This window comes from Colletotrichum fructicola (assembly GCF_000319635.2).
Source record: "Colletotrichum fructicola Nara gc5 chromosome Unknown KSG_Nara_v1_contig10, whole genome shotgun sequence".
Lineage (NCBI taxonomy): Eukaryota > Fungi > Ascomycota > Sordariomycetes > Glomerellales > Glomerellaceae > Colletotrichum > Colletotrichum fructicola.
In genome coordinates, this window is record NW_027094060.1 from 1,915,471 (window position 1) to 1,929,573 (window position 14,103).

Sequence of the window (14,103 nt, forward strand, 5' to 3'; positions counted from 1 at the left end):
ACCACCGCAGCCTACTAGAGGACTCGACTGGTCACTCACCACTATGAATCCTTTCCAAGTACACCCAGCCGGACCAGAGCTGCAGAAGCTGATCAGGGCGGAGACGCCTAAATTCGAGACCTCCTGTAGCCATGGACTGGATGGCTGTGTAGAAGTGCCCACAGAGGAACACCGCGCCATCCTGGAACTGTTCCGAGATCAAACCGTTCGTTCACGTTTGCATGTTAAGGGTCGTGAAATCGTTGCTGATCGTCGTAGGAACAGAAGATCGTCGAGCTCATCGAGAAGAAAGGCATCTCAGGCGAACGCCAAAACTGGGATCAAACCAGATTAATAGGCCCGTTAAGGACTAAAGGCCACCTCGAATTACCTCTTCGCAGCGTTGCCGTTTTCATTCCTCTGAAATTCCCTCTCCTAGGGGAAGGTCCATCAGACGAAGATGTTCTGACGGAGGACAGGCAGGCGGCAGAGGTCACTTGGCAAATGGGAGAGGACAGAACTCCGATCATCTGGCAGATCGAGTCGCCTTTCCATCTGATATCAGATGCTGTTCTCATAGTAAGAAGGACAAATATACGGTGTCTAGTATATGTATATTATTTAAGCCCACAACAAAAGCCACCGCTATAGAGCGACTGATCAATAGCTCATTCGTGCCACCATAGCACTGGGTAACGATGCTTGGTGGTCTGTTCTGCATGTTTGCACGCCTCTTAATAGCCGGATCGATGCTGTACTGCGGCTGATGGTAGCTTGCCGAGATCTATCACGCCGTGTGTTGTGTCGAAGTGATACGGCAGAGAGATGGGCTCGCGTGATTCCTCGGTTCGGCCACCTATTGGTGTGTTCGACACGTCATAGGATAGCAGGTTTGAGGTCGTGTCGGGCTGCTGTCGGGTATGCCCTGGGGCATATGTGACTGAGCTCGGGATTCCCACCAAGGGAGCCGCGCAGAACGGCCGCTTGTCAAGAGAGTGATGGCTGTTGTTGTTATAAAAACTCTCTGTGTAACCCCAGTTGGGAGACCGGGTGGCTTGTGTAGTTGTGTTGGTGGGCGGCGCAGCTGATTGATGACGCATCCTTGCGTGAGGAGGGGGAATGTCGTCAGATTCAGCGTAGTAGTGTCCTGGAAATGCTGAAACTGATGAGCTACAAGCCCCCGGCAACAGTTGACCCATTGCGGTGTCTGGGACAGCCTCTGGGACGACCTCTGGGATAGTCTCCGGAGTAGGCTCGCCCCTGCCATTTGATAGTTGGACTAGATTTTCCGCGGTGCGTGCTCGGGACTGTGCCTGGGTCTGCTGGTCTGCGCGCTTTCGCTTCTTGGAGAGCCCTTGCCTGTTCAAGTGAGCGCACACTTGCTGCTCATACACACTAAGCAGAGCGTGGACCGCCGGGTTGCGCCGCTCTGCAAGTTCCTGATCGACTGTTTGATGAATGCTTTCTCTATTTCTCTTGTTAAATCGCTCGTGAGAATTGATGCTGGGTATTCAGTCAGCAAATGAAGTCTTTCAGGCTTGGTGAGGCAGGGCCTACGTCGAAGACGGCACTTTCAAGCCACAGATCAGTGCACCACAGCCCCCGACTTCGTTTGCTATCATTTCCAGCCGTGCGCCTGCTGTGGCGAATGCGCTGCAATTCTTTCGAACCTTTTTGTCAACGTCTCCCAGCCTCTCTTGCAGGTGTCTTGCCAGAGCGCTTCGATCGCCCTTGGATTGAAACTGCTCGTGCACCCTGGCAAATGCAACAAGCCATACATTCTTTCTAGCAGCAATTAATTGCGGCGTGGCTCTGTCGGATGGTCCTGGCTCATTGATCTGTCTGTAGAGGTCTGTCGGCGGATCGTCCGCGAACCTGCTGATGTGGAATATCTCATGCAGCACCCATGCGTCAATATCTTTTTCTGAGTTGAAAGAGGGGAGAAACTTCTGTTTAATGACGTTAGTCACGCCCGTAGGAAGCTTGTCCCAAACCAGCTCGACGTGCCTAAGGAAGGTCCGCAGCGCCGAAAGAAACTATGGTGGTGAGTAATGTCCGATAGGAGCAAGGGAGGATCGTACCTGCGAGTCCTGCAACTGCTCGCCAATGTCATCGGCTCCTTGGCATAAGGACGAGAGAGCGTCTGCAAACTGTCGGCTTTCAACGTTCCCCATCGTTGCGAATCGTCAAGAATCAGTTCTTTGAGAGGAGATGGGAAGAACTGCTTGGTGTGGAAGGGCTTGCTGGTGTGGTCTACGGTCAATGTTAGACGACCAAGGGGTAATAGGGCGGTATGAGCGGCGATGTCAGACGAACAGGGGTTTCTAGGACGGTGGGAGGAGCAATGTCAGATGAACAAGGGTTTCTAGGACAGTGGGAGGACCAATGTCAGATGAAATGGTCTTTTTGGCAGTGTCCGTCTGACATTGTCTTTATGGCTGGGGTTTTTTGGTGGCGTTTGCCTGGCGTTGGCAGACAAGGAGGCTTATGCAGGTGATAGGGGTGTGCGTTAGCTAGTGTGTACTGCATAGGAGTGGCTTAGGGTGTCTGCATAGGTCAACTTGCGGCCTGTGGGTGGGTGGGAACTACAGAAGCCACCCCCCCTTTCATCATACTATGCAGTACAATAGCTACTGCATAGTACATCCACTATTCCAGCAGATCCTCCCCTAGCAATTTTACGCCCTGGCGATTCATTCTTCTTGGGTGCGGAGAACAGATCCCTGCTCCCCTGACCAATCAGACGGTTAGCAGACCGCAGGGCTGGCACACCCTCAGTCTCCTCATCCCCGGACGTAGAGCCGATCCGTACAAATGTTCCCAGGCACGCAAATAGCGCAACGCAGTTGTCCTCATTAGGCTAGTGTGTTGGGGAGAAAAGGAAGGATGGAGGTTATCATCTGCTGTTGCTATCATTTGGATAGCTAACGATTTACAGATAGATGAGGGGCAGACTGTAAGGAATGTGCTCCCTGCGCCAGATCTGGATCGGCCGGGCATGAGATCTGCTGCGGCCAATCAGCAACGAGCAGTGATGTTCTCTCTGCTTGTTAAGAAAAGGCAGATAGTTCCTTTCACTGCATTTTACCAGTAAGATCTCTACTGTTCAGATGAGCTAAAATGTGCGACTATACGCAGCGCGAGTTTCGCTGTTCCCACAAGAGATACATTGTGTCCCGTTGGTGCAAGAAGTATATCAGGACCCAGGAGCGCTGCCAGCTGTGCGTGACGCACTTTGAGTACCGGGGCGATGAGCTCTGCAGCGAGTGCAAGCCGTCAGCGCCGATCCCCTGGGAGAACATGATCAGACGGTGATAGCTTCTTGTCCGTTGACTGAGTCTGACAACTGACAAAAGATACAGGAACAACACGCCTATAGGACTTTGAACACACTGTCATGCCTTTATAGTGAAGGGAAGAGCAGATAGCACCTTCTCAATCGAAGCAGCAGCGGTGCGACGTACGCAGGCGGGCAGGTGATGAGACGTGAACCCCGCAACTGCGCACATATGCACGCCAGCCTTGTGGCCTGCAGATCAGTGGCTTTGTCGCATGCGATGGATGTAGGTGTTGGATTTGTCTTTTTGCTGGCATTGCCTCCTGTTGATGATCTTGGTCTCATCAGGCTGAGGTGCGCGGCGAGCGATGAACGGCTGGCATTCAGGAGCCTCGGACAGGGTAGTGGCCTTGCTAAGGTGCTGTGCCACTGCGGTATTCTGTGATTCCCGTAATTTCATACATATTCTTGGAGTGCGTTTGTCAGGGCTGCACCATGCAGAGTAGAAAGCGCACTGCTGTGTTCGCAGTAGAACCTTCTAATAGTAGAGTTAATCAAACATGAAAAGCCATCTTCCCAAGACGCTTGTTTCTTGGTGGGAGAGTAGCCGCCCCGGATCAGTGTGCGCCGGCCCTGTGGAGGTCTTCTGGTGGCATCCAGACGCTCGTCCCGCTGCTGTGGCCGGCGTTGGCGGGGTCTGCTGTGCTTGAAGCCCTTCCATCGGCAACTGCAGCTCTACATCGGCACAGCACGTCGGCAACGGGGCGGCCGACCCAAGACGACCGACACCCCAGCGTATCGTGACCAATGGGTCCCCTCGATTGCCACCGGCACACCTTCCAGGACGAGGAGTGGCAGCGTTCCGCGCAACCCGGCGCCAGGTCGCCCCTCGTGCCGAGTCAGTCAACGAGCAGCTCGCACCTGTCAATGGGAGAGACGCGGGCGCTCTGGAGCGTTCGGAAAGGGGCTCGCGCGGGGCTGCTGGTCATCGACTGGTGGGCTTGACGTGTTTTCTCCCCGGCCAGGGAGGGACGCTGCTGGGACACGGCTGGCGGACGTCGGAGAGGGGTAACTGCAGCGTCAGGGGCAGCTCAAGAGGCGGTCGACGCTTGCAGACTGGCACTCCGCTGGTCTGGGCAGGCGGGCGTTGGCCGATCAGAGGCCGCAGGGCGCCGCGATCATCGACTCAGAGCAGCTAGCCAGTGCCACCAGTCCAGTCATGTTGCTCCAGGGTCATTACAGCCAGGTCGTTGTTCTCTCCATGCTGACTTCTTGCTATGGATCCCCGTGACACCACTGTACTCGCGCAACGGATGCCATATACAGTAAAGCAGTTAACGCACGTAGTATTGCGAATGCTAGCAATGGCACAGAGACCTGTTGCCTGTACCTCGAAGGCCACAGAGAGTAATGCCTTTCGCGCAGATGGGCTCAGATGTTCGTCGTGTTGGCTGCCTTACCTCCGAAAACAGGCAAATTGGGGTGGGCGCGCTTGAGAGTGTAGGGAAACGAGACAGAGTCCTCAGGGGATTGTCCGTGTTCACTAATGATCGTGGTGCGGAGCAATCATGTAACTCTGCTGCCCACATTCAGGGGTAGCAGAACGAAGCCACCGAGAGCCAACCGCCCCAATCGGATTGCGCATCATGGCTAACCGGACGCTTTTCCCCGACGAATATTTGCAGATTTGGGACTACTGATTTGTTGTCGCGTCGCGGGCAGCGAGATAGATGGTCATCGCTATGCTCTGCACGATCCAACCTGCACATAGAGTTGTGTTGGCTGCCTCACCCCCGAAGACATGCAAATTGGGAACGAGATAGACTCTTCAGGGGAATGTTTGTGTTCAAAAACAAGTATGGTGCGGAGCAAAGTGTTGCATTTTCCCGCGCGGTCACGTCAGTCAAAGCCATATGCCAGAGTGAGCCCGCTGTTTTCATCTTGAAAGCACAAGTCCTAAACAGCGGTGGTCGTCCATTTCTGTGCGATTGCGCGCATCATCCCGCCAATAATACTGCTTTGGTATGTCAAAACCCTCTTGAGGAACGTTGGCCATCCCTGACCAACCTTGATTCTGAAGGCTTTTGTCATGAGCATCTTAAGGCCATCATTCTACGCTGGAAGCCTTCTTATTTCCATCTCCTTGAGCCCTGAGACATGTGCCTTTTAGCGACCTCAACGGTCCCTACAGGGGTAGTTGTGGGATAGATACTGTGATAAGTGGCGGGAATGCTGGCCTACGGTTTGCTTGAGGACCTCTGAGGGGCTCTAGAGAGCCCTCTAAAGACCGCATGCGGAGGGCATACGAGCCCTCTTGAGGCTCTCATTACTTCCCTACTGGCCCTCTGTTGGTGGCTTTGTATTATGGGTACTGAGGGCACCTTCTGGTTAGCCCCCCCTGGCGGGAACTAAAAGGGACATGTCGCGGGGCTCCAGGGAGGTTGGCCTTGAGGGCAACACCCCAACATCAGACCGTATGAAGAGCATGGTAGGCCTAGACTCTGGAGCGCAAACCCCCTGGGACGCTGCACACAGGCCCTATTGGGCATTCGAAGGCGACTCTGCCGATCACGACAGGAAGCAAATTTCTCCAGTTCTGCGGATGCTGTTCGTTTGACTGCCCGAAATATATGAATTGAGAGACATGACTCGGAACGTCATTCCGCTGCTATTCAGAGCTAGGTGAAAAGAGATCCGCCTACCGCCTGGTAATCGTCTCTTACCGCGAACAGAACTGGCGAATTAATACCCTGTCCCACCTTCAGGCCTCTTGGCTATGAGTGTGCCCTACATGGGAATGTGGAAACCTGTCTTTCGCAAACGCTGGAAAACACCTTGTGGGTCGTATTCCCGCGAAACACTTCTCATAAAATCGACCTCCAATGTCCCATAATCCAAGATAGGATTCTGTCCCAGGCCGCTGTAGTTCAAAAACTCCCAGTGCCTTGAAGTCCCTTTTTCATCAGCGTACCGGTTGATATCACGTTCCAATTGGAGTAACAAAGGTAAGATTCGCTCCTGGTTCTTTGCGGTGTCCACTGTCAGGGCAAGCAGCCACATGAGAGCCGGACCGTCCGCGACCACCCGCTCCAGGCCAAGTACGTTGCCACCTTGTTCGGCGCCACGAGCCACCATTGACCGTGTTACCGGCTGGAACTGAGTGAGCAGCTCGAAGTTCGAAGATGGCGCGGCGAGTCGCATCCGATTGATATATTTCTTGACTGTGCGGAGAATGAAATACATCAGTTGTTGATCATGCAAGGCGGTGCCGGTCATCCAGTTAGCACTGTATTATGATTAGTCATGGCGCTTCCTCAAAGCTTCATAAGAGACGTACTATAGACCGAGGGGAGTCGGACCGGTGAACTCCGGAACCATTTCGGCTACGGATCCAACGCGAGCTGTGCTCGAAATGTTTGTAATTTTGACAAATTCGTTGAAAGCCGGGGCGGTGCTTTTGGCGTTGCTGTTGGTCAGCACCGAGACAAGGCTGAACCCTTCCTTTCCATAGAGAAGGGTTACTATGGCTTGACTGGCCGGGTCGTCATCCATTTTGTTGACAAACTTCGTATACGCATCGACTACCTTATCTGTATTGTTCAAGGCATACGTCGTGATACCGCCCCAAATCTTGTTTGATGGAACGGCCCCTGAGAAAAGAGGTCAGACGGTTGGGTATGACGCAATTGTTGGCGAGCGAGGTAACAGGGCACTCACTAGTGGAGATGTTTGTCACTAATCCGAAGTTTCCAGAGCCCCCTTTTAGAGCCCTCAAGAGATTCGCATTTTCGTGCCTGTTCGCGTTCACAATGGTACCATTGGCAAGCACGACTTCGATGTTGACGACATTGTCACAGGCAAACCCTCTGTTACCGGTATGAAAGGAGTACTGACGAGAGTTAGTCTTTAGAGAAGTTGGGAGGTCGATCGTGACCGACTTACACCACCGCCCGTAGTAAACCCCCCAACACCGACGACAGACGCCCGGCCCCCCACAGCAGTAACGCCGAACCGATCCAGAGCAGAGTAGACATCTCCCCAAGTGGACCCGGGCTCAATGGAAGCAATCCCAGTGGAGGGGTCATACACGGTTGAATTCATGTATCCTGGCTTGCATTAGAAATGCCAGAGCATTGAAAGCAGTTGACTTACCGAAATCAATTGTAACGCCGCCCTCAAGACCGTTGGACCCAGCGAAGGCAGAATGAGCTCCACTTCTCATGCCAAATGCACATCCAATTTCAGATAAAACCTGGATGGTTGTGGCAACGTCCTTCTTGCTCTGAGGCAGCACCATGCATTGAGGTGGATTAGCGGCATTGGCGGAGTAGTAGGAATCCAGTCGAGCCTCAAATCCATCATCACGCGAGGTGAGAACTCTCCCCGCAAGGCTGTTCTGACTCAAAAGGGCAGCACACTTCCAACGCAATGTCAGTATGAGAGGGATGCCCCTGGGTGGTGACGACGTACACACTGGCGCGGGGCGCTTCCTGTAGTAGTTGCACCGACAAATCCAAACACCAAACTAGATGTGAGCGTGAGAAACAAGGCGTTCATATTTGCGACAAGGATATCAAGATGGAGGGTGTGATTGTTCGCGGTGGTAAGTATGAATAAAAAGGGAATATTGACGAGCCTTTATAGCCACGAATGGGCCAGAGAATGTGCCCATCTATGGACACGAAGCCCCTCCGAGGGTCCCAGAGGACAACCCCCCGAAAGTTGTAGAATACATGACAGTGCCAACAGCAAGCGTCCTGGCAGTAAAGTGGAGGGAAAGTGGAGACGCGGAGCAACCCTCATCGGGGTCAGCGAGGATACTACAGGCCTTGATGCCGTCGCCTCTGGGGGTCCAGGCCCTGGCTTTTTTGGCCACGCCTGCATCACTTCAGCTTCGCATGGTTGACGCGTTGTTGAGGCTTGTCAAATCGGCCAGGATTGAGACTGGTTTACGCACTGGTTTAAGCAAAACATTGACGGACAAATCACCCAAAAGGGCAGCTCAGTATATTCACGATTGCCAAGACTGAGTTGTGGTTGTTGCCGTCCACCCGATCCCAGCCGGCCATGTCTACCTATGTGCCAGGCAGCCAGTCCTTATTCACGTTGCTATGCTACTCCACCACCTCGGTGGGCGTAAGGAAATGAACGGCAGGCTGGCAATCAGCCGTTATACATCGGCCGAAGACAGCAAGGGGCCCGTCTGCGAGCGGGCAAGGATCGAGCCGCTATCCTGAATGCCAGTCCTGGTCAGGAAGTCGCTCCGGATCATCCACTCCATCACTAGCCGTACCGCTCGATTTGCCTCGCGACGGAGCCCTTCCTGATTCCACGTCGAAGCCACCCCGGAGCTCGTGCAGTCGGATTTGACTGGAGCTTTTCAAGGTCGGCTGCCGGGTGCCCGAGACGTGACTTTGGTAGGTCGGGTTGGGGGAAACGGCCTTGAAGCATTTGAGTTCCTTGAAAAACTTGTATACCGCAGGCATGCAGGCACAAATCAGATGAAAATTCACCTCGAGAAATCTATCGTTCGTCAATGAATGTTATTCCCGTGATCTGGGGTGGCTTACGAGGTAATGTTCGCGGGCGCGGCGTCCCATGTGAGATCAGAGCTACCCAGTATCCCTTTGAGGAGATACAGTCTAACGATGGATGTGCCCATTGTTCTGAAGGCCGTATTAGCTCCTGCTACGAACACTCTGGATGGCTAACGTACATCAATCCCAGGCTGAAGAAACATGTAACGACAGACTTCTTCTTCCAACTCATTTGGAGGGCAAAAACCGTCGGTATTGGCAGAGCGAGCAACACAGCATCCATGGCGACGTTTGCTCCAGCTGTTGCTAGGAAGAGAGCCACATCGTCGAGACCCAGGTGTTCAAAGCGAGAGAGGTATAGCAACAAGGTGATAGGGAACGTGACCATCACCACAAGGCCCTGAGTGACCCTGGCTATGGCCTTGAAGTACGGGCTGGGGAAGGTGCGCAAATAAAAGCATAGGATAGACATTTTCGCACAACCAATGGACATCATAAATGCCGGCGCCGCGTTATAACTAAGCTAAAGCGAGTGTCAGTCATGGCTCTTCATCTTTCAAATGACGAGGTGCGCACCTCGGCATAAACTTGAAAGCGGTCGCCGGGTATATCTTTGCTGTGGTAGCACATTGTTTTCATCTGTATGGCGACTATGCCGACCTCGTAAGCATGTTTGGTGTCATACCATGGGAGATTTCTACCTATCATCAAAAGCTGCATTGCGGTTGAAAAAACCTGAGACTTAACGTCAGTTTCAGGCGAAGTTCAAGTGATTCTTGATCTCAAACTTACCCAGGAAAAGACCAGCCACACTGGTAGTGTATTAGCCCAGCCGTGGATGCAGTTTCCGCCCAATGTCCTCGTGAAACGTGATAGTTAACTCACAGTCATCTCTCCCCAGCGTGCGGAGATGGTGCCTGCTGCACAGCCGCAAGAAGCAAAGCAGTGTTGCAACGCCAGAACCAATACCGAAAACGCAATAGTGTAGGTCGACCAAGTTGCCTGGCGGTGGTGTCGCTGTGATCGTTGGATGCATGTTGAGGTCGTTCATGATGGTCGGGGAACAACAGACGACTAAGGTGATGGTTTGCGATATCGATCAGGGCCCCAGAAAAGAACGCTGAGGAATTGTCCCCCTCTTATAATGCGTTGGACTTTCAATCCCTGAAGGCAACGCAGATTGGCGCCACGCCTCGCCCATCTCACGTTGCAGTCGGGTTTGAGACGTTAATCAAATGCCCGACCGGGGCTCTCAATGCTGCTTGCACGAGGGAGCAGCTGAAAGGAATCAATGTGCAAGTTCTGCAGTGAGTTTCCGACGACGATTCGGCCGCAATATTCCTGCTCTGGCTGTAGCCGAAGCATGAACAACAGATCCCGTTGTTTGGCGATGTTGCACGCACCATCCAAAGGAAATTCGTGAGGTAGAACCTCCTCTGGTTAGTTCCTCTGGACCAACTTACCCGTTGATCGGGGCAGAACCGAATACACTCAGGTACATCGCGCAGCTACGATTCAACAGCGTGAGAGCTGGCGCGATCCTGAACGTCCGCGAGACCGCCCATGAGCTCTTACCATCAGTGAAAACCGTATGAGGGCCAGCAGAACTCCAGGTGTCCCCTATCCCGGCTCGCTCAAAGCTCTCTGGCCCAGGGTCAACTGCCTGTCGGTATGGTTAGAAGAGAATGGCATCGTATTTCCACGTCGTTTTGCGCTACCTAATTCCACATCGGGGCGTGGCGAGGTGTCCTATTTCTCGTTGATGGCGGGATTCGGGAAGACTCCGCGGGGACTTTTGCGTAGGTAGACGTAACAACCATTCTCCTCTTTTCTGGGGCGATGCTAATACAGCGGGCTGCTAGAAATAGCCTGTGGCCCAAGCACATATTGGTTTCGTCCCCCGCCGAAGCATTGGGTTCTCGTGGATGGAACCTTCTTTCAAACCATGCTTCTATGCATAAGATCAGCGCTTTGGATCCGGGGGAGCGACGGAAATCACTTTGTTGCGCGGGAACTACGTATTTTGTGAAAGTCTCTGGATAGCCCAACACGACAAGCGTACATTGAGCCGACGGATGTCGCGTTGGCACCCCCCGGAGCATGGGCTCCCAGATTCCGCGCAGAATTCGGGTTGGCAGTTGGTGAGACGCGCAGTCAAATAAAACTGGAATCGTAAGTTCGCTACAGTCCAGGCCTATGTGGCGTGCTGTGGAATACTTCTGGTCCGCGAAACCGCCACAGCAGGGAAACGGTATGCGGTAAACAACTGCAAGAATTGGCCAAGGTGGGAGAAGGAAGCCTGCTCATGTGATGAAGGGTCACGTGTATTATCTCCCGCTGGGGCGAAGGAGACCCCGCTTATAAAGTCCCCTATCAAATCGTAGCTGTCCCCAGTCCACAGATGATCTTGGGCCCCCAACGCACCCTCTCTGCTGCTGCGTCTCTCGCCATACACAGGCGGCGTAAACCATCCATCTTCACCGTGAGTCAATTCACCCACCAGGCTTTTGCCTTTGAACATGGGAGCGATGCGCAAGAGCCATCGTGACCGGACGTGATGCTGACGCAGCGCGTGTAGACACTACTGGACCGGGAGGACGCAGCGTCGAGTGCACAATGACAATCATGAGTTCCAGCAAGACTGGCTTGTGTGCTGACGGATACGGGCCATCGAGACACCAAGAGTCTGATTTGTCTTGGTTGAACACTGGTTCAGCTCTCTTTACTCATTTCACCCATCTCAACTCGAACGACCTTGATACCAACCTCAGATTGGCAGCGAAAGACATCGAAGGGAAGAACCGCTCGGAGGCCACCAGTCCGACACAGATACTCCGCAAATACCATTGCCTGCCTTGTTCACGGCCGGAAGAACTCGTAACTGCGTTCATTCGGAGATGGATCGATCCCAAGACGTCTTGCCCCACCAGGAGAGACGCCTTTGCGCTGGTTATCGTGGGCCTTGGCCAACCTTGCCAACAGGAGCAAGTGACCTGGACAGGGATCGGTCCGGCGCCAAACTTTGCAGCCAAACCCGAAATCAGCTATATGAGGCTGGCCATTGACATCATGGTCGATCGGGAGCGTGGAAATACCCTTGAAGATGCTCAAATATATTTCCTGGTGGCCCTCTACGCCTTTCACAATGGCGTGTACACCGAATGCAGTCGGCTGCTGCCACGAGCGATCCGAATTCTTTGTTGTATATGGAAATGATGAGGATTGACGGACAAAAGATAACTGCCGCGGCTAACTATGTTCCAGGCACGACCTTATCTGGTCCCGAAGCGACAGAGATTGGTTCGTGATGGCCACCTTTGCCAATTGTATCTACTTCGAGATGTACATGATAATCCGGCGGCGTTGGCCTGTGTTCCTGGTGTGTTTTATGGTTGGGCTTGTGTTGTTCATTGCCGCTTGAAGGCGGGCTGGATCCTTGTCCGGCGCGACTGAATACACCATCTCTCCTCGGCCATGAGTGCAAAAGCGAGTCGAGCCTAGTGCCAAGCAGCAAAGTGGTTCGAGAAATGCCTGCTTCAAGGATAGGTATTGGCGCGGAAATCAGTGGAGGGCTGTCCTGAGTCATGAATAGCGCTGTTAATTGCCACTGCGAGCCTCATCCGTGGCCGTCAGAGGAGCCCGACGGAGACGACGTACAGCACCACGCCGAGGGATTCTCGTCATTCATACAACATGTCATGCGGGGGATAGCCAACGGGTGCAGATTCACGTAAGTGTGCCATGCGAGGGCGACGCAAAACCAGACGAAAGCCGGGACTGGCGTTGGCAACGGCCACTCAGTTGGCTGCCGGGCGCTGGGGAGCTTGTACGAGCCCGGCCCTCGATTGGGCCGCTGCGCCAAGCAGTTCGCACGTCCAAAAGCGTCTCGCACGCCAGCTGTTGGCTGCGCTCCGCGACACGGCGGCCTTGGTTGCGGTAGCCACGGAGCCAGTTTGCGATCCTCTGCAAGAGCACCGGTGTGCAGGGATGATTACTCGGCCGAGCCCCACCCACCTCGAGATCAGCAAAGTGGCCTGTCCCCCGTTGCGAGACTCTCGCGCACCCTGGCTCGCTCCGTCAGGGACCTCTACGACGGGGCTGGGTACGCACGAAAGTGTTCTTCCAGGAAGTAAGGTACGAGCGGGCCCGCATGGTACCACCGTACGAGTCGCCCTGCGAGGTGCCCCGCCAGTGGATGACAGGGGAGGTGTGAGATCTGTTTTCTGCTGTTGGTGCTCCAGGCGAGCGTCAATGCAGGCTCCGGACAAGGGTCCGAACAGGCCTACCCAGTACCACCGTCTGTGGAGCCACTTGTTGCTGCATGCACCCCCGAAGCTCTGACCAGCGCTTAACCACTGACGGAGGTCCCGCTGGATTGAGATGAAATGCGGGACGGGCAGGGAACGCCGGCCATCCCCTCGGTCTATGCACGATGGCGTGGGCCGGGCTGGGAGCTTATTTGGCCTTACCAGGGGTCGTCAACAACAAGTCTCCGCTCCTCTGTCCATTCAAACCTTGTGCCGCAAACTATTGGCGATCAAAAGTGCTCTGTTGCTTGGTGTGTGTGTGTGTGTGTATCATAGAACGCCATTCTCGGCGGCACAGACCACTGCCTGTTGCCCAGGGCCAGCTGGGCCCTTGCTGGGTGCAGACAGTCACCCGCGGCGGACCAGGAAGGTGTACTACGTGTAGCCGCCAAGAGGTTGTTTCCTTCACCTTCAGACGATCTGTGGGGTTAGTAGGGGCTGCCCTGTCGAGCCTTTGGCACTTTCTCACCGTCATAGTAAGAGATGAGCAGGCTTCCAGGTTGTTCATCGGTCGACGATTCGGAGCGAGGCGGGCTGTTTGAACATCTGTAGCAAATGCACGTCTAGGGTCTGCTTGAAATGAGATGCTTCAACACAGACGGAAGATGGCCAATCGCGGACGTCCCAATCGATATGCCTGACAACCTGATCACGCTCAACCTTACTGACAAGGGGGCAGGGTACGCAGCCTGCTCGAAAACCTGTGTTCTGTCGAGCACTACAAAGACTCCCGACAAGAAGAACCAGGGTCAAAACACTGTACGGCCCCTTAATCATTAGTTTTCAGAAAAGCCCCATACTTGAACGCGGCTGTCAGATCTGCGCGGCGTTTGAACTTGGTACAAGCGCAGTGGTCAACGTTTTCGTGGAAGAAAAAGCACAGAGGCCAGTCTTTGCACATAAAATTCCAAGAGCAAGGCTGCGTGGCGCGAGAACCTATGTCAAGGCCCTAAAAGCAACGTATCAGCCCCCATAGACCATTCGTACAAAAAGGACCTGTTCA

General features: G+C 53.9%; 5 protein-coding genes across 5 annotated transcripts; 2 read left to right on the forward strand and 3 right to left on the reverse strand.

Moving 5' to 3' along the window:
• Nucleotides 1-43: 43 nt before the first annotated feature.
• On the forward strand, nucleotides 44-639 carry CGGC5_v016022 (uncharacterized protein; the record flags this gene model as incomplete). The annotated part of the gene is made up of 3 exons (XM_066153412.1): nucleotides 44-205; nucleotides 259-558; nucleotides 631-639. 3 exons carry the CDS (start codon nucleotides 44-46, stop codon nucleotides 637-639), a joined length of 471 nt encoding a protein of 156 aa, XP_066007145.1.
• Nucleotides 640-713: 74 nt separating this feature from the next.
• CGGC5_v016023 (uncharacterized protein) lies at nucleotides 714-2,153 on the reverse strand (the record flags this gene model as incomplete). Its single annotated transcript, XM_066153413.1, has 3 exons — nucleotides 714-1,482; nucleotides 1,537-2,015; nucleotides 2,061-2,153. The coding sequence occupies 3 exons, from the start codon at nucleotides 2,151-2,153 to the stop codon at nucleotides 714-716; spliced, it is 1,341 nt and encodes a 446-aa protein (XP_066007146.1).
• A 946-nt stretch (nucleotides 2,154-3,099) lies between these two features.
• CGGC5_v016024 (uncharacterized protein) lies at nucleotides 3,100-3,366 on the forward strand (the record flags this gene model as incomplete). The annotated part of the gene is made up of 2 exons (XM_066153414.1): nucleotides 3,100-3,290; nucleotides 3,342-3,366. The coding sequence occupies 2 exons, from the start codon at nucleotides 3,100-3,102 to the stop codon at nucleotides 3,364-3,366; spliced, it is 216 nt and encodes a 71-aa protein (XP_066007149.1).
• Nucleotides 3,367-6,043: 2,677 nt separating this feature from the next.
• sol5-5 (Bifunctional solanapyrone synthase) lies at nucleotides 6,044-7,813 on the reverse strand (the record flags this gene model as incomplete). The annotated part of the gene is made up of 6 exons (XM_032027299.1): nucleotides 6,044-6,542; nucleotides 6,594-6,906; nucleotides 6,974-7,145; nucleotides 7,199-7,362; nucleotides 7,409-7,673; nucleotides 7,727-7,813. 6 exons carry the CDS (start codon nucleotides 7,811-7,813, stop codon nucleotides 6,044-6,046), a joined length of 1,500 nt encoding a protein of 499 aa, XP_031876288.1.
• A 671-nt stretch (nucleotides 7,814-8,484) lies between these two features.
• On the reverse strand, nucleotides 8,485-9,844 carry CGGC5_v016026 (uncharacterized protein; the record flags this gene model as incomplete). Its single annotated transcript, XM_066153415.1, has 5 exons — nucleotides 8,485-8,779; nucleotides 8,827-8,922; nucleotides 8,973-9,316; nucleotides 9,370-9,443; nucleotides 9,679-9,844. The coding sequence occupies 5 exons, from the start codon at nucleotides 9,842-9,844 to the stop codon at nucleotides 8,485-8,487; spliced, it is 975 nt and encodes a 324-aa protein (XP_066007148.1).
• Nucleotides 9,845-14,103: the final 4,259 nt, after the last annotated feature.